The sequence below is a fragment of the Podarcis bocagei genome (genome assembly GCF_964188305.1).
Source record: "Podarcis bocagei genome assembly, chromosome: 12".
In the NCBI taxonomy this organism is placed as follows: domain Eukaryota; kingdom Metazoa; phylum Chordata; class Lepidosauria; order Squamata; family Lacertidae; genus Podarcis; species Podarcis bocagei.
The window spans coordinates 31,954,877-31,979,711 of record NC_138137.1 but is presented as its reverse complement, the minus strand read 5'-3'; the positions used below and the strand labels follow the sequence as shown (position 1 = coordinate 31,979,711).

General features: G+C 42.4%; 1 protein-coding gene across 7 annotated transcripts in view; it reads right to left on the bottom strand.

Moving 5' to 3' along the window:
- Positions 1-24,609, bottom strand: part of ICA1 (islet cell autoantigen 1) — a 64,147-nt gene extending 39,538 nt beyond the window's left edge. Inside the window, exons 1-6 of one of the 7 annotated variants that reach the window (XM_081164702.1) lie at positions 24,344-24,609; positions 12,483-12,521; positions 11,983-12,154; positions 9,724-9,796; positions 7,377-7,500; positions 4,810-5,008 (exon numbers count right to left, since the gene is read on the bottom strand). In XM_081164702.1, coding sequence (XP_081020828.1) covers positions 4,810-5,008; positions 7,377-7,500; positions 9,724-9,796; positions 11,983-12,154; positions 12,483-12,499 — 585 coding nt within the window. In that variant the 5' untranslated portion in view covers positions 12,500-12,521; positions 24,344-24,609. Of the gene's footprint in view, positions 1-4,809; positions 5,009-7,376; positions 7,501-9,723; positions 9,797-11,982; positions 12,155-12,482; positions 12,522-23,953; positions 24,091-24,153; positions 24,324-24,343 lie in introns of those variants that run through there. The other 6 variants (XM_081164705.1, XM_081164707.1, XM_081164701.1 and 3 more) reach the window with 6 other exon arrangements.
- Positions 24,610-24,835: the final 226 nt, after the last annotated feature.

Here is a 24,835-nt window from a genome sequence, read left to right as displayed (position 1 = left end):
TCCAGAATGGATTAAGTTTGGTGCTTTTGTTTTTGCTATTTATTTTGCGTTTTTGTTTTTGAGGCTTTTTCGGTTAATTTGTTTTTGTGACTGTGTGGAAGCCACTTCAGCTACTGAATGATTGATTCTGTGCAGAAATGTATAAAAGCCCCCCCCCCCACAATCCAAACAATGACTATCAGCAGTGCAGGTAAGAAAAAAAAAGTAGTTTTAATTTTTATCTTCTACAATACTGTCTTATTTATTTTATAGTACAGTACATTGATTATTGCTTTCATTTTATTAGATAGTAAAATTAATCTCATTAGTAAGTAAAATTCATGTTAAATTGCTGTTTTAGGGGTTGCTTCTAAAAGTCTGGAACAGATTAATCTGTTTTGCATTACTTTCCATGGGAAAGCGCGCCTTGGTTTTGGAATGCTTTGGTCTTGGAACGGACTTCTGGAACAGATGAAGTTTGAGAACCAAGGTACCACTCTACTCAGCTAGATGGACCAATGGTCTAACTTGATATTTCCTATATTTCCTATGTTTTCAACAGAGGACCCTGATAGTGCTAGGTTGAGTTCAGGGCCCCAATCACGTAGCAGCTCTTTGTAACTTATTGCCATGCACACTGTGCGAAACACCTCCTCCAAATTCTGCACAGAGCAAAATGTACATTTTGCAAATTGATTGAATTTGCATGGTTGCATGTGTGAGTTTCTCAGGATACTGACTCATGTGTACAAATGCAGAATGGTGGAAGACACACAGCTCTGGGTTTTTACTATCACCTGAAATCCATAAAATGGCATCCACTGCTACACAGAGCCAGAACACTTTATAAACCTTCTAGCAAAATGACATAAATAAGCAAAAAAGGAGAACATTTGCAGGTAGGAAAAATCAGCTAAAGCCCTGCTTTTGCTCTGTAAACATGACTGATGGCAGCTCTGTTGGACTGACAATTTTTCATCTGCCAGCTTTTTTCAACCGACAGGTAACTCACCAGTCTGTACTGATGAAGGTCCAAAGAATAGAAATAGCAAAAACAAAGTCCAATAGAGTAAAGCATTTACCCCCACCCAAGCTTGAATGCAGAAAGAGAGAGAAGACAATATGCTTCAAGAAATGCAGCTCCTTTCCCAGTAAGTTTTCATTGTAGTGCAAAGAGCATGAAAACTGTCATACTGAAAGTCGCCATCCAGTAATGCTTAGGATTTAAGTTGGTGGAATGCTACTGAGTACCTACATAGATTCTCCTTGTACTTCCTAACATACACAGGTTAGCTGTAAAGTTCAGATAGGCAGATCTTTCCCATTGTTCCATGTAATTTATGGAAAGAACAACAAAAAACCCCACACAAAAGAAGGCAAAGAGGTGCCTAAAATGTATGAAATTATATGTTGCAATTGAGGGCAGGAAGAGAAAGAGGAGAAATGAATGGCTGGCATTTCTCTTGGCTTGGCATAATTGAGGAACAAAACAAAAAAGGCCACGTGAAGCAAAATACCCTGTATTTTGAAACTGCTATCATTCAAAGCAAGTCTTGAATGCAATTCTGTAAAAGCTTTAATAAAGCCCAAACATTAAGTGCACATTTCTGATAAGTCCTTAATGGGATACCAGGTCCCATATCCTGTTTCAGATAAAACACCTTAATCACAAGGATATATAATCACAATATGTTTATACGCATATATAAACATCTAAAGTGGACCTAAGCATGCAGTGTGGCAACTTCCCTGTAGCACAGTACAGAACTGAGCATTCTTGATCTCAGTAACAATGCCAAAAGGTACTTGGGGCTATCTAACTGGAGTAGTGGAGAACCCAACAAAGCAGCTGGACCCCTTAAACACAGGGATATTGCTTGCCCAACATTCAGTAGTTGGAATGCTAATGTGTGCACAGCAAGGATAAAACCATCACATAAGTCACTCCCGAGGAACTATGAAAAAGGCTACTGCTCCCTTGCCAACTTCGTATGGAACGTACTCAGGTGTTTTGCAGTAGGTACCTTAACTAACAGATTTGTAACATACTTAGGAAATTTACTCACCTTTCCCCAGTGCTTTTTTTTCTTAAAAAATGTTTAGGGGTACTCTCATTTTCCTACTCATACTGCCCCACAATGAGGCCAAACTTAGATTCACAAAATGTTTTGGGGTATGTGTACTCCTGCATCCCTCCCCCTGAAAAAAGCACTGCCTTTCCCCCAACACACCAAAAATGAACAAAAATCCCATCTACTCCGGGGCACTCAGTTCTACTCTACCTTCACTCTTCCAAAAATAAACATTATTCAGCAATGAGGTCTCGTCCACACTTCCACTTGTCCTGCTGGTTTCTCCTGGAAAACCCCGCTCTTTACCTCTGATTTGGAATAAATGTTAATTGTTTTTTCTGTGGATTGATGTTTGCTCCAATTCAGTGTTAAATAGTAGTTTTTTCCTGGGGAAAGCAGTGGGGCAAATGGAAAACTACTCAGACCCATGTCTAGAAAGCAAAGAAACCCTCTTGGACCTGTGGGACAAGCAAAGTGTGGACGAGCCCCAAGTCAGGTATGCTCAATGACATTACTGGGTATAAACTTTCATATTTGCAATTATGTATGTATTGCACATAGGAAAAGACAATAAATGCCAAGTAACTTTATTCTGACCATGTTCTCTACTGCAACAAATGACTTCACTTGAAAACTGAAATTGTCCCAAATATGCCAGTATTAAAAATGTTCTAATAATGTAGTAACACACAACTTCCATTCACCCAATCATAATAAAAAATTGCCACATCGCCTGCATTGTCAACTGCATTCATCATGATTAGGAAAAGAATTTACAGCTTTTTCTTTTCCTAGCACATCTACAACCTCCTGAACAAAGACAGGAGTGCAGTCCCCCTTGTTATGATACAAATCCTCAAATAACTTGAAAGATCTAGTAAAATACTGCCACCCAATGGCACAAATCAGAGTTGCACACTAAAAGACAAAAGCAGCTCCACTGCCCCTTCAGAAAAACATGGAAGTAGTTCTCTGTTAATTCTCATCAAGGAAACATAAGACATTTGCTTATCAAATTTTCAACTGTGAAGCAATGCAGATGTCCACTGCTGTTACAGGATGTGCTCTGTAAAACCTGGTGTCCAGAAGAGGAAGTTAGCTTCTTCAAAGTTACAGGGTGTTTAGCTTGATGTTTTGTATTATAAACAATTCTAAAAGGCAAGTTCAGTAAGAGTGGGAAAAGGTTCAGAAAAGGGCAACCCAAATGACCAAGGGGATAATAGAGCACTATGAAGAAAGGTCACGGCGGTTGAGACTTTTGAGTTTAAAGAAAAGGAGAGTAAGAGGCAATATGATACAAGTTTATAAAATTATGCATGGCATGGAGAGAGTTGATTGAGAAACGTTTTTCTCCCTCTCTTAGAACAACTCCATATCAACAAGGTTGCAGGCCTTCAAATTCAGGCCTGAATTCTTGACAAACCAAGAGTCTCCAAAATGATGGCAGGGCATGTAGCACATACCGTAGATCTGCGGCTCAGATTTGCCCCAATCAACCAAACATCTTTCAACCAGACATTTTCAGCAGAATCTGGCTACACAAAATGTCCTCTGCCCATCTCCAGAGACCACTTAGCCAGCTCTGTGTGTGTGTGTGTGTGTGTGTGTGTGTGTGTGTGTGTAGAGAGAGCGCGCGCGCGCGCTACAGATGCCTTAACTGGATAGTGAGCTGAGAAGCAACTTGTAGCTCAGGAGGACTGGACCCACTGGGGACTCAGCTAAGGAAAAGGGAGCCCTGACCATTAGGTCCAGTCATGGACGACTCTGGGGTTGCGGCACTCATCTCGCTTTACTGGCTGAGGGAGTCAGCGTACAGCTTCTGGGTCATGTGGCCAGCATGGCGAACCAGAGCAGTGCATGGAAATGCCGTTTACCTTCCCGCCGAAGCGGTACCTATTTATCTACTTGCACTTCGTGCTTTCGAACTGCTAGGTTGGCAGGAGCAGGGACTGAGCAACGGGAGCTCACCCTGTTGCGGGGATTTAAACCGCCAACCTTCTGATTGGACTCAGCTACACAGCTGCAAATAAAACACTTTGAATATGTTGTAAAGTGCAATATGCAATTGTGACACTAGATGGTGACTGTGAGCTATGGCAAATTCAATGCATTTTTCAAAATGATTTTTAACAAAAGCATTTTCAAAACGTTTTTAACATGTGTGTAGATTCCACCTGGGTATAGAGGCAGAATCAACAAAGAAAGCTAGCAATCAATAGTCTTCATGGAAAAGCACAGGCTGCATGCATCTGCTATAGATTGCAATCTATTATGTTTACCTGATAGTAAGTGCAATTGAATTCCTCTCAGGTATAGTATTGCCCAGACGTTTACCTAAAACATTTATATCTGTCTTTCCTCAAAACCCTAAAGAGATGCCTACTATGGTAATATCTGATCCATTTTGTGTAATATATTATGTATGTTTACATATAATCAACTGTAATACAGTTACTTATAGAGCATTCTTTATCTACTCTTAAGTAAGTCCCATTAAATTCAATGGGACTCACACCCATGTAAATATGTATAGGGTTACACTCTTAGGAAAACATTTCTGATAGTTGCATCTTTCAAAGATGGAAAATATATTCACTATCAGATGAACTGTATCCTGCCACATGGGAAAGATCAATTTATGATTAATTTCACCCTCAGTGCTAGATGTTGAACTATATTTCTCTTACTGGGATAAAACCCATGCTCCATTGCCATTTCTCAAGCATTGCTCTCTAGCAAATGGTGGGAATTTTCATACCTTCCTAAACTTCTCCATCTGTTTGTAAAGATCAGGATCCAGCTCCTGAGACACATCTTTCATCCACAATAAAGCTCCTCGGTATTCAGTTCGGCACTGCTCCATTCGATTGACCGTCAACCACGTATCGGAAATGGCTCTGTACCTAAATGTCTCCACTTCTTGGTATAGCCTGCACAAAGGAGTGCGCAATGCCAACCTGTGACCAAAAAAGCAAAAACAAAAATGGCAAGTGTAGGGACTCCTGAAACCAAACCAAAAGAGACTTTTTAGGCTTTGTTTTGATTAGCAAACCAGAGAGACAAAGGGTTGCTAGAAAGGAAATGCCAACGGAAGGAATGCCAACAGGCAAATTAGAATGGACCCCCTCCCCCGCAAGGTTCAGTTCGGATGGTAACATTTAGGACAATTTTTTCACAAGTACACAGCACACAATTTCTCGATGCAAGAACTGATTTAGCAAATCCATTTTTTCCTGATTGCTTCTGGTGTATTAAAAAAATATTTAAGAAAGCATGTTCTCACTAACAGTTCATTAATTTCCACACTCTCAAAGACTGAAGCTTTCCTTCATAATCCTTAAAATGGCAGAGAAGCTTTATAACCTGTTGAAATGTAACCAATTAATTAACAAGACAATCCTATGCCCATCTACTCAGAAGTAAGTCCCACTGGGTACAATGGGCCTTACTTCCAGGAAAGTGATTGTCGTATTGCAGCCTAAACAGAATATTTATTATATCAGTGAGCAGCCCTAGTTAATTTGCACAGTATGCTGGTGCTGTGGTGAAACAGCTAATATTTAATATGCAGTCGCAAGGTAAAAGTTATTGGCCATGTGGATAACAGGCTAAGCATTCAAAGTATGGAGCCAGTCTGGGTGAAAGATGAAAGTTCCCTCTTGCAGTTTCTAGAATATGGTTCCTATTCCATCCTGAGATCAAGAGAAGCCTTCCCTCCAAATTACACACCTTGACAATTCTCAGAATACAGCACACACTACCTTTTTCTGCTATCACTTATCTGGAGATACAACAGCCTACTCACACATAGGTTCACTCTCCATTTAAACTGGAGCAAAGCTAGTTTAATCAACAAAGAATTCCAGTTTGGTGCATGCATGGGTGACCTGGCCATCAAACTCCTGAATATCTCAAACTACTCATAATGGTATACAGTATCTCTAAGCATTAGGAGACACAAAGGACTCTTCCTTGATTGGGCATTCCATTCTGATGTTCCTGGTTCACATATCATTTATACTAAATTATACAAGATAGCACTGGTATTGGAGCAAACTTTTTGTACTCTGTCCTAGGCTATCAACTTCTGGCAATGCGACACCATCCACCATCCAAACAGGCTTACATCTCTTGTGAAACACATGCCTCACAAGATTGCTCTGGTGGGTCCACACCAGTCCAGGATTTCCTTGCCTCTGAAGGTATCCTTACCTGGCCAATGATCTTGTGTGCAATCTGGAGCTGGGGGGACAACAGTAGCTAGTGAGATTGTATAGAACAAAGCCTTGTCAAAGCATGCTATCAGGAAGATATGACAAACTCTTAAGGTGTTTCCAGCTGATAGGTTTCTTGGACAAGGATGGCTTCCCCCTGGCTTGTGTCCAGCAAGGCTGAATACCACAAACCAAGGAACGATAGCTGTTCCATCCTCCTGACAATGAAGCTGTGATACTTTTGGCACTGGAAGGTGCAATAATGTCCTGGTGTACCCTGTCTCTAGATACCAACCTGATCACAAGGATACAGATGAACTCTTTGATGAAAAGAAAACACCATTTTCTAGTTAGTGTTGCATCATACTAAACCAGAGGATGGACATACACATTTGAAATTGATGCCAAGGAGTGTAGGTATATGATCATACTGGAGCTAAAATGAAAAGCGGAAAGTGTGTATGTGTGTATGTGGTTAGCTCCTGGGTCAAGAGGAAATACTTGAAGAGGGACTGTCCTGTTGAGGCGAGTGGGGGAAAGAAGTGAGTATGGGTCCCTGCCTGCTGTACTTAAATATAGCTGTTGGTGTTTGAGTTTATCTGAAGTGCCTGGAGTCTTTTTTCTGAGAAAGGGAGCCCTCTTAGAGACAACACATTTGGCAAAGACTCCTGGCTTTAACAAACCAGAGGTAAAGATGTGTCAGAAGGCTGAGCTGGAAACTGAGAGGGATCCTCTCTGCAGAAGGGGATGCACATTTCATTAGCTCTTCAAATCAGAGAAGGAATTAATCTTTTAATTTCCTGCCTATTGTAGATGCTGCCTTGAACTCACTGGAACAAGGACAGGATAGAAATGTAATATATAAGTGACATTGAGGAAGAAAGACACCCCTCCCCCCCCAAAAAAAAAACACAGACAAAAAATATAGCCAGAGAGCTTTCTTGACTTCAAGCTACCAGCAGTCCTTTCCTGCTTTTTATTGGGGCTGCTGGGAGGCTGGAGATAGAAAAAGCTTGAAACCTCACGTGGGCTTCTTGTGCAGGCCTGCTTCAGAAGGCAGGGCAACGATGGTAAGCTATTTCATACATGAAGTCTCTCCAGTCAAACATACCTTTGTTGAGAGGAAAAGCAGAGGGCCTTTCCTGTAGCTTGCATCATCTTGCCCGCTCTGGTTTTATCCTGAGAGCCTTGGGATCGGAGAAATTTCCCCAATTCATTTTCTTCTTGAGACAGAACTGAGATTAAAAAAAAGAGAGAGAGAAAGTGGTGATGCACCACTAAGTTTAAAGAAGGGAAATGTTGCATTGCCCCCATTATTCAGGTCACAGAATAACCCTCCAACATAACCCTGCAATTTCTAATTAACCTTCATGAATCCCACGCACTTACGAAACAGACGACCGGGTTCACTTCAGCACATCCCTTCATGGGCTCAGTGTAATGTAACAAGAACTGCAAAATGACCTCTACGCTGAAAAGGCAACAGGAGAACGTGCTATTTTTTGCTTGAATAGAGCTATAAGCTTGGTGGGATCAGATGAAGTAGACTGCTGTGACCTGACTACAATACCTAGAATTTCCCTTGATTGTTTTACACTCTCTTTCAACTCCTTGAGCCTGATGCTCAAGTGACAGAAGTTCACAGGGGCTCGTCAAATGGATGCTGATTGAAACAACTTGGGCATCATACACCCTTCAGTTCTATTCCCTCTGTATATTTGCATTTTTTCATTTAGAAGATTTGATTTCACAGAGTTTGCATTTAAATTAAGAAAATGTTTTAAAATATTGATCTTTTTAAAAAAAGCAAACTAAGGCAGGGCAAAGCATGTCCTACAGGTCCATACACAATAGCAAATGTGAGGACCAAATTAAAAGGTATCAAGTTATGCAATCGCTCAATGGATGATTTTTACTTTTTTCTATTTCCTTACATTTATATCCTACCTTTCTTCCATCATGTAACTCAATAAGTTACTCAAGAAGTTTAAGTGGTTCCCAGGTAGTCACTTATAAGAACATATAAGAACATGCTAGGGAGACATTTCTCATGTTTTCTGTGTAACACAAAGATTGGACCAGTTTATCAATCTTGGGGCTGTCCCTACTATCAGAAAGAGTGGGGTAGCTGCCTTAGGCAGCAGTTGGGGTGAGGAGCAGCAGTGCTGGACCCTTGTCATCTGTCCTAAGGCACACACCATTGCTGGTCATTTCCCTTTGTCAGCAGACAGAGCTCTGTGTGTGATTTGGTCTGCTCTGCACCTAATAAGCTAGCCCACACCCCTTAGGTGTGGTGGAGGATGCTGTCTTGTCATCAACGTTGAAGTAAGATTTAATTGCAAGCATGATTTGCATATGGAATGGGGAGAGGAATCTTATCTTTGGCCTCAGACAGCAAAACCGCTTGGACTGGATCTAATCAAGTTCAATGTAATATCATATTTTTCTTTGTCATAGTATTTGTTTCCGCCAAATGTACAAAGCTATCTTTAAAGCCTAGACTGATAAATAATTTTAGTATCAACTTGAACTCTGATTAATGCTGCAGAATACCTCACAATTATCTTCATGTCAGGGGCTCAGGAACAGAGGCACAGGGGAGAGAGGAAATGGAGAGCGAAGGGGAAGAATCTGAGGGCAGCGTAGGGGAGTATGGCAGTGACCCGAGAGATTCCATGAGCTTCTCCAGCGAATCAGAAGATTCCCAGAAGGAGGCACCGATGGCCAGGGCAAGGGGGGTCCCAGGGGGGACGCACCAGAAACAAGGGGCCAGCGGGGACTCCCAAAGCAGCAGCGGGAGATCAGGACCAGCTTCCCCACCAGAGCGTAGTGGGGGGGAAGAGTCCCATGTGTCAGGGCCAGCGTCTCCTCCAGCAGGGAGAGAAGAGGAGTCAGGGCTGACCACGCCTCTATCGGAGAGTGGGGGAACGGAGGGGAGGTCAGGTCCAGCTAGCCTCCCCGAAGGGGGAAGCAGTGACAGGAGCAGTGTAACGGTCAGGAGGAAGGTTGCCGGCTGGGCGCGCGCGCCAAGTTCGAATGTACAGGCGCGTGGGACAGCAGAAAACCCGGATTGGGAACCAGGTCCTAAAGCCCGCCGGAGGCAGGGGGAAGACTCAGGGGACTCAGCGTCAGAAGAGTCTAGGAAGGGCAAGACCCCAGCTGACAGGCGGAACCAGAGGAGGAAAGAGCAAAGGAAGAGGTGGAGCAAGGCTAGAGTCTTAAACTGGTGTCTGGGGGGAGGAGATTCAGACGGAGCTTCAGCGGTCTAGAGTTTCAGACGTAGAGCTGCACGCTGCGGCTGTGAAAACGAAACTGAACTTCAATAAAGACTTTTGTATATAACAATGAACCGGCGTTGGTCCTTTGTGAGCTGGGACCTCGGGCAGCTCTGACACTTCATTTTACCACTGATTAAGTTAGGCTGAAAAGGCAAGGCTAACTACAGCTAAAATACTTACAACAAATCCTTTTTTGATATAGTTCAATTGCTTTAAGTAAATCCATACACGTCCTCTGAATTGAATGGAAGAGCTGAAATGAAACATAAAATACAAACCATTGTTGAGACAGGAGACACAGAAAAAACACTTTCCTTAAAACTATATTTCCCTTCAAAACAGTATGTTGCTTCTGAAACCTTATCAGCTTTCCTTGCCTATGAATTCATAGTGTTTTCCTCCAATGTACAACATCACATGTGCAGCAATTTTCCAATACAATTCCTATATAAATACAAAGCATGTAAGATGGTCTGAGCAAATCAGTTTGTCTCACGGGCATTTATGCTCTGTGATATGTTCTCTGCCAATGAAATGCAACCATGTTTACAGTATAGCAGGAAGGCCATTCTGTGCAAGGAATGTGACGGCACAGATTTTAAGAGGTATAATTAAGGTCACAGGCAGAAAGTAAATATGTAAAATGTAATTTGCAAGCTGGAACCACTCCAAGAAGTAAACACTCAAACTATCCAATATTTCCAGAGATGAGGTTTATATTATTTTAGTTTTAGAATTTCTCAGGAAATAAATAGTTACCAAAAAAAAGGAGTCCAAATCAGACATCAACATTTGCTTATTTAAAGAGAGACCAGAGAGGGATTAACAGGTTCTCTGTTATCTATGCTAATTCTATAACACTGCTATGCTTGTTTTAATTCTACCATTAGGTAACGAATATCCTTTAAAATCAGACTCATAGAACTGTGGAGTTGAAAGGGACTCCAAGGGTCATCTAGTCCAACCCCCTGTAATACATGAATATTGACTCAATCATACATGACATATGGCTATCCAACCTCTGCTTAAAAACCTGCATGGAAGGAGAGCCCACCACCTCTCGTGGGAGTCCGTTCCACTTTCAAACAGCTCTTACTGTCAGAAAGTTCTTTCTGATGTTTAGTTGTTTCTTGTAACTTGAACCCATTGGTTTGGGCCCTAGCCTCTGGAGCAGCAGAAAACAGCTTGCTCCATCTTACAGCCCTTTAGATCAGGCTCACTCAACCTCAGCCCCCAAGATGTTTTTGGCCTACAACTCTCATGATCCCTAACTAGCAGGACCAGTGGTCAGGGATGATGGGAATTGTAGTCTCAAAACATCTGGAGGACCGAGGTTGAGGAAGCCTGCTTTAGATATTGGAATATGGCTATCTATCTCTTCTCAGTCTCTTCTTTACCAGGCTAAACATATCCAATTCCCTCAACCTTGCTAATAAAATGGAAAAAACATCAGCAATTGCACACCAAAAGAAGGAAAGGAAATGGCTGAAAACAGACTTCTATGGCATAACATTGATTTATTTGCTACATTTGTATCCCATTCTTCCAAGAGGTTGGGGACACTTTTTATCTTTACAACTAAATCAGGCACATGAGCCAGAGGACAGTGATTTCAATTAGGTGCATGTAGCTGTTTCTTGATTTCTCCCAATGTAGTTTTTCCTGCAGTGGTGCAGCTAAGATATCCAGGCCTAAGTCCAGGGACTTGCAGCTCAGGGGGCTCTCAAATTACCACCCAAAGAAAAGGAAATGGTGGAGGCAGAGGCAAACATCAGGCCCAGCACCAGCATCTAGGCTGGCATGGGTAATCTGAAGTTCACACTAGTTGCCACAGTATCCTTTCTTTCTACTTGTTTTGGGTTTTTTTAAAAAAATTGCCAGTGGGAGGCCAGCCAGACACATAAGGGATTACAGATGCTCATTTTACTATTAAAAGAATATTGTCCTTTTTTACAACAAAATCTGTTTATCATCTGGGAAGCAGAAGCATACTCCATTTTATTCCTGTATTCATGATGGTGCTATGCTTTAAGCGAGTCTTAAAATGAGAAATTGCAAGTGCTCTGTATATTTTTTTCATTTATCGAGGTTGGTAAATGTGTTGGGTTTCTTTTCTTTCTTTCTTTTTTGGTGCGGGGAGGTCTGCTCTAACTTATCAGGAAAGAAAAAGCAGTTGGAAAGTACAGAATGGTGCTGGGAGGAGATAAATGTTAACAGCTGCACCACTGTTTTCATGCCTCATGAAATGCCATATCCAAGGGTCCCTCTAACTTTAGGGTGCATTTGAGGGGTAGAGTGGCAAGGGGAGCTGCAACAGGGAAGGTAGGGTTGAAAAGCCGCAGGGCATGAATGGCTTTTTGGAACCTGGCCCAATTTTTGTGACCTCCTAACATAGGATTTTCCCCCTTTGTGAGGAAATATCTGGGCTGCCATGCCTACCTCCAGTTTTGCATCCAGATCTGCATCTGAGGCCACCACATGTTCATCCTCCTTCTTTCCTGTGACTTTGATAAGAGTTTGTTTTGTCTTCCAGTATTTCTGCTGCATTTTATTGACCACAGACTTCTCTTGGCCTTGGGCATACCGATCATAAAATTCCCTTGAATAACTGCTAGGAAGCAAGATGCTAGTTTATTTACAAGAGATTTAAGAGACAATTTGAAATCATGTAAGATATCATATAAGCAGCATTTGATGCAATATCTCTGTCTGTATTTACATTCCTTGTACAGTTCTACACGGACTTGCATTTTCCCAACCTTAGCTCCTACTACAACCACCCCAGTTTTCCTGGTTTCTTCATACTTAGGGGTATGGATGAACTATTCTGCAGCTAATGCATTATAGCTTGAATTTTTTTTTGTCAGTTTTAAGAAAGGCCGTGCCTTAACTTCGTTACTGCTACAGATACAGATACAAACACAGAGAAATCTACTTACTATTTGTGGTCGTCCATCTTTTGTTATTTTCTTCAAGCACTATGAAATAAGGGGAGAAAAGCACAGCAAAATGATTGATGTGATTATGCATCCCAAACCTTTGTCATGTTTATACTGTTTACTTTGAAAAATATAATGCATAAAGCAGTTTGAAATTATAGAGGGTATTTCCCAAACCCCTCTGTGTTGCAATATTATCCATTTCTCAGAGAAGATAAATTCTTGTATCCTCAGTGAATCCCAAAGATTCAGCTGAAGTTCACGTATGGATAACGAAGTTCTCCTTAGTAAATGTTATTGCAGAATCATCACATTTTCTTTTGCATCAGTGGATGAGATCATTTCAGTTATGGTAGCCCTAAACCATGGCACAGACAACATTTAGCTGACAGATACCAATTATGCACTTTATAGAGATATATATCACAGGATATATAAGGTATAGATATTCAGCAGTTTCACTATAATAAACAAACAAGAAAAATAAGCTCTTTTAGGGCCATTTTTGCCCCCTTTTGTGCCACTTCCTGGTTCATGGTGATGCACATGTGCGCCATCACACATGCCTTGAATGCATGTGAATGGGGAGTTGCCTGTACTGCCCCTGGTACTGCTGGATATATACTTCATTTAATGTTGAAAAAGAGGGCAGCTGGAACACATCTAACAACTCACATAAACTTTCAGAATGAAGAGATAAACCCAGTACAGGTACAACACTAGATTCTTGCAAATCATTAGGTGCAAATATGGAACCTATCTTATGAACACATGCCACACCCACCTTTCTATGGAGAAATTTTATTCCCTCCTTCTTTCCAGTTAACCATGATGCTACATAACAATTACACCAACACAAACTATCATCAACATAAACCAGGTTCCCTCATAAGCCACCTCAAACCATGGTTATATTTTGGGCTAGTAAAGCACTAGGGGTAGTGTTCGTCCATATCATGCTAAACATGGTTGACACAATGAAATGAAGGGTGAGGGGAAATTGTTCCAGAGAACAGAGAAGTGAGAGCACATTACTGAAACTGGATGTCCATGTGCAAACTGTGGTTTGTAGAAGCCAGCATTACATCTCCATCCACGAATAAAGCTAGCAAGTATTATTTTTTAATATATATTTAAATGTCAGTAAGAGACAAGGAAAATTACCTTTTCCATTTATACTTTGGGGCTTTCAAACTGTCAGAAAACATTTACCTTTGGAAACAGCATTTTACATGAAAATAGGCTTTTTCAACTATATAGCAATGATTCACAGGATTGTGTAATAGGCTAAACATCAATTTAAGCCCAGCTATGCTGATGGTATGTTTTGTATGGCAGCCAATTACCAATGATATTAGTTTCATACCAATCATGGTATTTACATTTACATGTACTCCCACTGCAGTAATGGAAATACTCTAAAAAGGAATGAATATATGTAAGATTGGCAATAACTATAACATGCTTTATTTCCTTCATCCTTGGGCTACCTTCTGTTCATTTCTTAATCATAAGGGTAGATGGATGTCTTAATCACATATTCTGGACTGTGACTTCTTTATGGATATCCCTCAGCTTCTCACAAAACAAGACGGCAGCTGCTATCTTGAATAAAGGCCAAGGGGGGGAAAACTGTTTCTGCCTTAGAGCTATTTCATTTCTTCAACTCTTGAGTAAAATTAGTGGAGGATAAGTGCAAAAAAATGTTGCTAAACAAAGTATGGTAACTTCATTTTCTAACTGCTTTTGATGCAGGTTTGTTTTTATAACAATCCACTATGCTGTTAAGGTATCAATTGAAGAACCCTTAGATTCCAATAGCCTAAAAGGAATACTCCTAATGGAAGAGGCAGGATTTGGGTTTTGCAGACACAATTACTTGTTTATGCAACCAGACAGGTAACAAATATGAAAACAAAAAGCCTTTCATTGTGACCTGACTAAGCTGTAGCTTGTCAGTGGCAGTTATTTTGTTTTTTGTGTTTTTAAGTTCCTAAATCTATCACCAACTAAAAAGCAAAAACAGAAGTGTGCATGCACACGAAAGCTTATACCAAGAACTAACTTAGTTGGTCTTTAAGGTGCTACAGGAAGGATTTTTTTTATTTTGCCTCTTGCAAAGTATTCAAGTTGATGGCTGCCATTTTGCATCAAAAGAGTTGTTTGGGAATCTGTAGCTTTTATAATGAATATTCCTCCAGCTGTAGTAAAAACCTAGTTAGCAACTAATATCTAGCAAAAAATCCTCAATGAATTTAGAAACCTCTTTCTACAATACAAAATTCTCAGTTATAAAATGTGAAATGCTTTTTGCTCCTCTTACTCAGCTTTTAAATTTCAGGAAGAACAGACCATGCTTCCAATGCTGTCCATTGCAGCTGCAGCAGTTTCTTGAACCCGCCAGTACTGGGCCCCGACCCAACAGCTGAAGACCTATGCCAGGGGTAGTCAACCTTTTTATACCTACCGCCCACTAATGCATCTTTCTTGATGGTAAAATTTCCTTACTGCCCACCAGTGCTTGATGGAAGGAGAATTCAGCTTGTGCCACAGAACCCCCTACCACCCACCTAGAATCCTGAAACGCCCACTAGTGGTCAGTAGGGACCAGGCTGACAACCCCTGACCTACGCACTAGAGACATTTCCCCCTATTTTTCCTCTGAAATACCAGAATCACCCCCATATACCATATGCAAAATTCCTTGAAGATCCTTTCAGTTGCAAAAGTGGTTTATCACACAGCACAAAGGCTGTAGGATGTCCAAAAATCCTTGAGGTGCACAGACCTAGCTTCAATTGTTCTTTAATCCTATACCTGAACTACTTATAGCCCAATTCTAAACTCATTTAACTAGACTTGTGAAAAATATGTTTACCTTGCTCCTGGAAGATTAAATGCAGAAGTCATCCAACCCTTCTACACTGGAGCACATGGGGGAGAATACATTCTTCTGTACAGCCAACATACTCTTGATTAACTATATGTAACTTTTTAGATCCTTCAGTACCATTTTGCATTTCTGTTTCACTACCTTGTGTTCAACACCCTTAGCCAACACAGGGTGTGGCTGATAGAAGGTTCGGCTTTTATTTAACTGATGTGCCTTAAACTTATTTCTACACGGGTCACTACCCAAGTGGTTCTTTCCCCTGTATAATCAGCCACTCTTGTAAGCTCTACCCACCCCACAAAATATTCCCTTCCCCATTCTTTCTGCTTTCAGGCTCCCAGTGCACCCTCTCCTTCAGCACTTAACTTCAGAAAACATGCAGAGAGTTTCTAGCTGTCCCTAATTTTGCACAAAGGTTAAAGTAAAATTAGATGTCAGGGGTCTTACAGGGGTAAAAGAAGCATTGCTGGACCAGGTGCTTTTAGCAGGATAATAATAATAATAATAATAATAATAATAATAATAATAATAATAATTTTTATTTATATCCCGCCCTCCCCAGCTAAGCCGGGCTCAGGGCGGCTAACAACAATCAAATAAACAATCAAATAATAACGCATTCTAAAAATATTTCATTATAAAAATTAGTTAAAATCAAATTGATGGCAACCGATTAAACAAAATTCTGTGCAGGTTGCCAGAGGAGGGAGTCAAGCTGCGCCCTGACCAAAGGTCTGGCGGAACAACTCTGTCTTGCAGGCCCTGCGGAAAGATGTCAGGTCCCGCAGGGCCCTAGTCTCTTGTGACAGAGCATTCCACCAGGTTGGAGCCGCAGCTGAGAAGGCCCTGGCTCTAGTTGAGGCCAGCCTAACCTCTCTGAGGCCTGGGACCTTGAGGGTGTTATTATTTGTAGACCGTAGGTTTCTCTGTGGGGCATACCAGGAGAGGCGGTCCCGTAGGTACGAGGGTCCTAGGCCGTATAGGGCTTTAAAGGTTAAAACCAGCACCTTAAACCTGATCCCGGATAATAAAGAAAACTGAAGGCTGAGGAAAGGTAACAAATGGGCAGGCCAAGAAGCAAGAGGAACAAAGGAATAAATACAGACAGGCTAAGGTGAAGAGTGGGGGGGGGGTAGGGTGGGGTGAGTTACAGCCAAAGATCTCCAAGCATGGACTGTTGGCTGTTCCACACAGCAGCCTCATCCTGCTTCTTGTCAAATATAGGTCAGCTTTGCAAATAACCCAATTCCAGCAACTGTTGGGACCAATGGGAAGGAAAATATGAAGGAAACCACAGTGGACAGAAAGAAAAACTAAAGATACCCACCCACCTTTTGCATTTAGTGCAGCAGACCTTGTGATTTCATGATTCCTCTGCCTTGAATTCTCCCACTCCTACCCACCCCTTTTGGACTGCTTGGTTCAACAGTGACCTTTGCTACTGAGGTGGTCTAGTTAGGAGAAACCTGTGGTTACAAGGGGTGACTACAAAGAGAAGGTTTGTTATGCTGCTACATTTTCCCGTATTTACTGCAGGTTTAACCAGCCTTAAGCTCTTGCTCCTGCCCTTTACAATAAACAATGCTATCAATAAATAGGCAAAGTTAAGCTGCTACCAAGAATTTCATAAAGCATTATTGGCTTCAGGAAAGGGTTTGACTGCAGAAAAGGATAGGCAGTCAATTGACTGGCAAGCATATATGGTAAAAAAAAGAGGGTGAAAATAGATTTCAATTAAACAAAATTACCTCTCAGTAGCTTGCTTGTTCACACATTCCCATGTCAACCATTTGTGGCCTAGAAGCTTTCCTGCCTAGATTCCCCGTAACAATTCGACTGCCATAGGCAATCCAGGTGTGCAGTTATTTATAAATTTGGTCTGAACGTTGGCAAGGCATATGTGTGTGTGTGTGTGTGTGTGTGTGTGTGATTGCTGACATTAGTATTATCAGAGATGGAAAGTACAACATTTCAAGGACCTTAGCTGTTTGCGATGCTTTAAACCATACTCTGAAGGATTTAATCTAGAAAAGTGCTTTCAAGGTTATACCATTGCAAAATACTAGCCACCTGCCTTAACAACGGAACTAATATATAATGACTGGAGGCACAGCAAACCAGTTTTTAAAATAAACACAAAGAACAAGTAGAAATGCTACTCTTGACCTGTAAAAACAAAAACCAGGATTTACCTGCCAATTTAAACAGCTGCTTAAAATATTCATGTAAGAAAAATACCGGGGGGGGGGGGGAGATTAACATGGTATCCAAGGTAAAATTTACACACTCTTGGAAACTACTATACAAAGATGTGGGATATTTTGATGCTATATTATAAGCTACTATGACAAGGAAACATAAAAAGCTAAATATATAAAGCTGAAGCAAACAGTCATTGACCTAGTAGGAATATCTATTGGGGAAAACTCTGCACTACACAAAACCAGACCTTCCCCTCAGTATGAACTGAATATATAAATGACATTCTCAGCCTTCCAAATGAACTGTCAGTTTTAAAAAAGGACATTGTAGCCCTATTTGGGTTTTTTGTTCACACATATGTAAGCGCATGGAGAGGGAAAGGAGAGCTGTGCCCACTGATCCTGCCTTCATTTCCCCATCACCACAAACAGGAGCAGAGAGTCTGTAAAGGGAAGAATGATGTGTTTACATTTCCCCCACAGCTGGGAACCTAAGTGATCATGTGAAGGGCACACTCCACTCCCAACCCTGATATTGCTCTTGCCTTGACTACCCTGGAGGCAGGAAAGCACCTTTAACTCAAAGGGTAGTTTCCTGGACTGTGAAGGGAAGAGTTGCCAAGGATGATCAATGCAATGGAAGTGATGGTGACAGAGAATGGTGGGAAGCGTCTACCGGGGACATTCAATACAACCTGGTCCTAGAAATAATGAGACGACTTGTCATGGAAACAACTGCACATTTTCAGGCCTCATGCAGTATTGTTGCCAGGTAATTCAGCCTGCAGCTACAATGAATAGCCACCTGGCATCTCTCAACCCCCATTGCAGTTTAATGCACCTTATTCTGTTGCTATGAAAAGGCACCTGAACATATAAGTTCAGAAGCAAGCAGCTTCCAAGTATAAAACACTGGCTATCCCTGCTTCTGAGTTACACCAAAGTTTTCAAAGGCCAATGAAACTACCTTAGTGACCAAGTCAGAAAAAGATCCTGAAGCTATTACATGAAAGTGAAATTATAACCCAACGTAACAGATATGGGGGTGAATCTTAAAACAAGTGAATGGAATAAATTTCACAGAAATTTCCCATGCACCAATCCCCAAAGTTACTCTGGAGGATTAGGTGGGGGGGCTTCTAAATAATGTAGGATATAGCACACAGGCTGCTGGAAAGGGAAGAACAGCCCACAATCAGGCAGAGGCCTGCTCCTAATTTTGGACACACACACATCCTTCTCTGTGCTGTTCGTTAGGAATCCACATCCTACAAAGAGGCTAGCCATGGGCAAAGGTGTCTGAATGAGTGAGGTGGGTGAGTACCTTTCATTTCCCCCCCTTCCATTCACTCGTTTTAGAATCCAAGCCATAGTAAATAGCCAAGGACACACTGGTTGTTCAGCAAGTTAGCTTCTTTTTCTTTTAAAATGAGCAAGTTAATTGTTTCATCTTAAAAATAAATAAATCCCTTACTTGGGATTGGACACCTTATTCAACTATACTGGACCCAACTTCTAGATATTATATAAGCAAAGTTTTAAAGTATGATACATCTAAAGGACATACACAGATTCAGTTCCTACAGAACCTAGTTGAACTTACTGCAAGTTAACCATGTGAAAAAAGAGAAAATGTGGAAAAATAGGGTTGTAATGTTTTCTCCAACAAAATTCATTGTGCAATGAAGGGCAGTGATTCGTGGAGCAGCAATGATAACTTGCACTTGTTGAATTTTCACTCCAAAGGATTAACTTGCAAGGGTTTGAGATTTAATTAGCTACATTTGCACCCCATCCTTCTTCCAAAGAAGTCAGGGTGGCATACACAAGGTCAAACCATTTTATCACAACTCTGTAAGAAAGGTTAAGCAAGTTTCATGGCCACATAGGAATACAAAGCCAAGTCTCACTAGACTGAGTCCAACATTTATTCAGCATTCCACACTAGCAATTAGCAGCATATATTGCTTTTAGCATAGCCATCTGTTAGTTTTAAAATGGTAACCCACATCTAAAAACAAAATTGGTGACATCAGTCCTAATGAGCATTTGTTGGCTGGGGATGACGGGAGTAGCAGTCCAAATCATCTGAAAGGTACCAGGTTGATGAAGGCTGAAATACTTCTGCCTCCCCACCCCCTACCAGAATGAGGGACAGAGTCCTGTCTGGTCTGGCAATGTGGTATTCTAAAGGATATATGGGTCCACTGAGCGATCCAGTGTAATTTAATGCATTAAGCATTATCTAGATTCAGTGGAACTAAAATGTTAACTTCCAGCCTGATCATGCACCAAGTTTGGCAGAAGAATGCAATTATGTGCGGCTTTCTTGCTTTTATGCTGATACACAGGTATTTTCAACTTCTATTTTTGCATCATTTTTCACACATGATAAACTACTTGACTGGGATAATATTAAGTGTTCTTCAAATTTTCTTCAAGAGAAACAATTCTTGGGATCCTGGGCCCAATGAACATTAAAAACTCGCATAATCATACCCATTCGTTCAGGTTGCTTTTGTCTGTAAGAGTCTTTATGTTTAAGAGCCAAACTTCATATTCAGAAACTTCATGTGGCTATACTCTTCCAAGGATGCTGCAAGTCAGCAATCACATGCTCAAATGTTTCCTGTCACATGCTTATGTTTCCCATTGTTCTTATATATGCAATTGCTTTAACTGTTTTAATATTTGTGACTTCTTTTATATTATATTATATTATATTGTATATTGCTTCTGCATGCTTCATTGGGAAGTGATTCATAAATTAATCAAATGAATAAATATGAAGCTGCATGTGGAAATCTTCCATTGATTTGCTAGTTTCTATGTTTAAAAGATTTTATCTGGTTAACACTGGAAAGCATTCAGTTATGTTATTTACCGTATTTTTCGCTCTAGAGGACGCACTTTTCCCCCTCCAAAAATGAAGGGGAAATGTGTGTGCATCCTATGGAGCGAATGCAGGCTTTCGCTGAAGCCTGGAGAGCGAGAGGGGTCGGTGCGCACCGACCCCTCTCGCTCTCCAGGCTTCGGGCAGATATCCACAAGCCTGGGGAGCCCGGCGGGAGCACCGCCTTCCCGCTGTTCCCCGACCTGGTCTTTGGGGCTGGCGGTGGGCGAAAGCAGCACTCCCCCCCGCCAGCCCCAAATAGCAGGTCGAAAGGAATCCAAAGCCTCTGGAGCCCAGCGGGAACTCCCGCTGGGCTCCGGAGGCTTCAAGTGAACGCACCTTGAATGCACAGAACGCACCTTGACTTAGAGGGGGAGAACAAGAATTTTTTTTTTCCTGTTCTCCCCCTCCTATGGTCCGGTGCGTCCTATGGTCCGGTGTGTCCAATAGAGCTAAAAATACGGTACATCATCTGCTTTTGAAGTTGTTTAGACCAGGGAATATACACCGTTTTTGAACTGCATGGAGGAAAGAGACAACATATGTAGTGAACTGCCCTGAGATCTATGGGTATACAAATTTAATAAATAAATATATGTACATTTGACAAATAAAATTAGCATTCTTAGTAGAACAAAATATTCATTAAGCTGCTCTCTTCGGTATACAGCACAATTTATGTACTGAATGATTTACAACTTTATTTTGGTTTGTTCTTCCAACAACTCTCTACAGTACATGACGACTATTTCCATTTTCCACTTGTGGAACCATTATGATGAAAAATATTTTTTCAGATAGAAAAGTGATGCTGGTGGCATACCTAGAACCAGATAGTGACTGCAGAGGGCTTAAACAAATGCCTCCTTGACACCCTAGTATATTAAAGTGCTGGGATCTATGAAATGGGCTAGGAAAGAACTTGAGCACCAGTGGAGAAAGACCCAAGCAAAAAAATGACTGCATATCCCAGGGAGTCTATATCCAGGCCTATGAAGTGACAATGATGGGTAGTTTGCTACCTTGTGACAACAGAACCTTTCCAGCTGGTGAATGAGTTGTCTGGCTGGAAGGCAAACTATCATTTATTTGTATATTTGTGACCTGCACTTTCGCAACAAATATCAAGGCAGCTTACAACATAAATACAATGAAATCAATAAATAACTACAGTATCTGCAAAACGTAATTAGAAACATCAACAAAACTGCAATACTCATTGTTTAGTTTGATTCTTTGTTGATAAAAAGTTGCTCAAATACAGTGTGGCATGAATGCCACACTTCCTGTGAGTCTACTTCAGAGATGTCAGAAATTCTCACTTGGATTGGTTTGAAAGGGTTTCCCTAAAGTTTGTTGTCAGAGTCATTTCCTGAAAGTTTTGCATGGACAAAACTCAGGTGAAAACCCTGTTCAGCTATGAAGGTCACAGGATGACTTTGGACAAGTCCCCATCTCACAGTGCCCTTGGAGACTAGGTGGGATATACAATGTGAAGCAATGCATGGAGAACACTGGCAACATGTAAAATACATACAGAGAAGTATGGCTTAGGGAAGGTAGGGTCCTGACAGACTCCAACTACAAAGCTGCTGCTGAAGGGGTCAGAGATTATCTTGCTCTTAAGCCCAAAGAGACTTCCTGCTCAGGATGCCTAGAAACTACCGGGGTGGTGGTGTGTTTAGGGGTTTCTGTTGGGTTGAGAGTTTATTTTGGAGAAGCATTTTTACTGATACTGCAACTGTTTTTGTATTTTTCTTGTCAATACTTTATGATGAATTAGGTAGGGATTGTCTGATTTTATTGCATATTTAATGATGTTTTCATATCGATATTGTAAGCACGGTTTAACAATGGAAAGACAGCATACAATGATGATGAGGTCTAAATAAGCCCCCAGGGAGCTTTCCATCCACTTGTTCTCCCTGTACTCCTGTTAACCTGCCACTATTTCTAGGACAGGAGTGCAATACAGTTGCCATCATGATCCTAAACATTTCAGATGGTGCAAGTTATAAGCTATAATTCGTGATTTCTGCTTTCAGATGATCATATATTGAATACTTAATGGGTCAAGCTACAAATGAGCCTTTCCCCTATGCATGCAGCCCCACCACTCCTTGCAATCAAACCAGTAAGTCTCCAATTAACCATCATTTCCTGTATCATCCAAACCATGAATCTATGGTTACAAACTAGGATATTAAAACAACTTCAAACCATGGTTTAACATACTGGCTTGTTCTGCAGCTGATAACCATAGTTTCCTGGTTTGGATAAGACTGGAAACTTCCCCATTCATAGGAGCCAACTCCTAGGGGGCAAGGTCCCTTTGCACCACCAAATAATATATTTGAGGGGGCTGGTTCCCCTCCCCCAAAGTTGATAGGCATTGCCATTCAAATGGTGTGCATGTACCACATATTGTGATCAATTATGTGGGGTGCTGCTTACATGCCCCCCAATATGTTATTCAAGTTGGCACCCCGTCCTGATTTGTCTGCTGAATCAGCCGGGAAAGAAGCAAAGGGGCTGCACACATGTGTGGGCAAAAGGCTCATTCATACTCCAGTTTACGAAGCTGAGACATGACCACCCCAACACAGTCTTTATCACTGGATAATGCAATCTCTAAAACACAGATCAAGACAATATAATTCAGGGCTTCTGCAGTGCCTAGCAGGCACCCAAAGTACCAGTCCTCGGAGCCAACTCTCAGGGCCCGGGGTCTCTTTGCCCCCCCCAAACATTTGAGGGGGCTTAGCGCCCACCCCAAGTTAATGGACGTTGCCATTCAAATAGTGGGTGGGTGCCGCATCTTGTGATTATGTGGGACTGGGCTTATGTGCCGCCACCCCCCAATATTTCATTCAAGTTGGCCCCTCTGGTACCAGTGCTGTAGATTTAATCAGTGCTTTTTTTTTCCTTAAAAAAAATGTTTAGGGGTCCTCTTATTTTCCTACTCATATTGAAATATTGCCCCTCAATGAGGCCAAACTTAGATTAACAAAATGTTTAGGGGTATGCATACCCCCAGGAAAAAAAGCACTGGGTTTAAGAATAATAATACCCATTATTATTACTTATCAGCTTGAATGGTAACACTGTGCTGCTGACCTCAAAAAGTGTCAGTAGCAGCTTCCCTGGCCTGCGAACAGCAGGCGCCCAAGTTAACGACTGAAAGCAAATAATGCAGCAAATTACGAAAGGAAAAAAAAGAAAAACACCAAACCGGGGAGGAGGAAGCAAATGCACCTGCTGGTTGTCATATCTGCTGAAAGGATGAGAAGGGAGGGCGGGGGATACCGAGCAAGCGAAGGGTGAGGCGGGGTGGGGGGGGGAGAGATGCCATTTTGGAACCGGGGGAATTGTGGTTACCCAGGCGAAGCAATGGGGGGGGGTTGAATCCTGACCCCCCCCCCTCAGACCGCAGCTCCCTTCTCCCTCTGCCAGGGACGCGCCCCACCCTCGCACCCCGACCCACCTCCTGCTTCCAGGCATCCCCGAGCTATTCGCCTCTCCTCCTCCTCCTCCGTGAGAGACACGCCGCCTGCCGCCTGCCGAGGTGGTTGGTGGTCCCTGCCCGGCATGCGCGGCTCCGCCCTGCGGCGGCGGCGGCCGCTGCCTGAGGAGGAAGAACCTGCTTTTCCAGCTGGGCCGAAGCGGCGCTCCTTCCCCACCTACCTTGCCCGCGGCTCTGAGGGAAGGGGGCGGAGGGCGGCTGCGTGCGTCGTCGTCCCCCCCCCCCAACTCCCTCGAAGGGCTCCGCGGCCTCGCGCCCCTCCTCACAGGGGGAGCCTCATGGCGGCGGCTGCCTGCCCAGGGACTCCCCTCCCCTTTCCTCCGCCCGAGAATGGTTTGCTTTTGTTTTTACCTCACGTCGCCCGCGGCCGCCGTGGCTTCAGGTGTTCCAGCGCCGCCAGCGTCACAATGTTCCTCCGCCGGGGAAGAGAACGGCCCCGAGCAGGGGAGGAGCTTCGGCCGCCACCGCCGCTGCCGTTGTTACCTCAGCTTGCCCCCCAGTCCCCACTGCCCGGTTCCCCTCCTTTGCCTCAGGCGGGCGAAAGACCCGGGCGGCCTGACGGGCTCGTTTGTTCTCCTGGGCCCGGAGGCGCCTGGCGCGGCTGTGGCTTCCTGCGATTGTTCTCCCTTTCTCGCCACCAAAGCGCCGAGACGGCACTGCAGCTTGGAAGTGTTCCTGCTGCTCCCTCCCGCCTCTCCCAACAAATAAAATAGGGCTCCTGTGCCTTTTTTTTTTTTTTTTTGACATTCAACAGGTGTAGCTCGTCCCACTTCACCTGAGGGAATTTGTCGCAGACCCTCCAATAAGGGCGTCCTACTCCGTGATGGTGATATTTATTGCCTC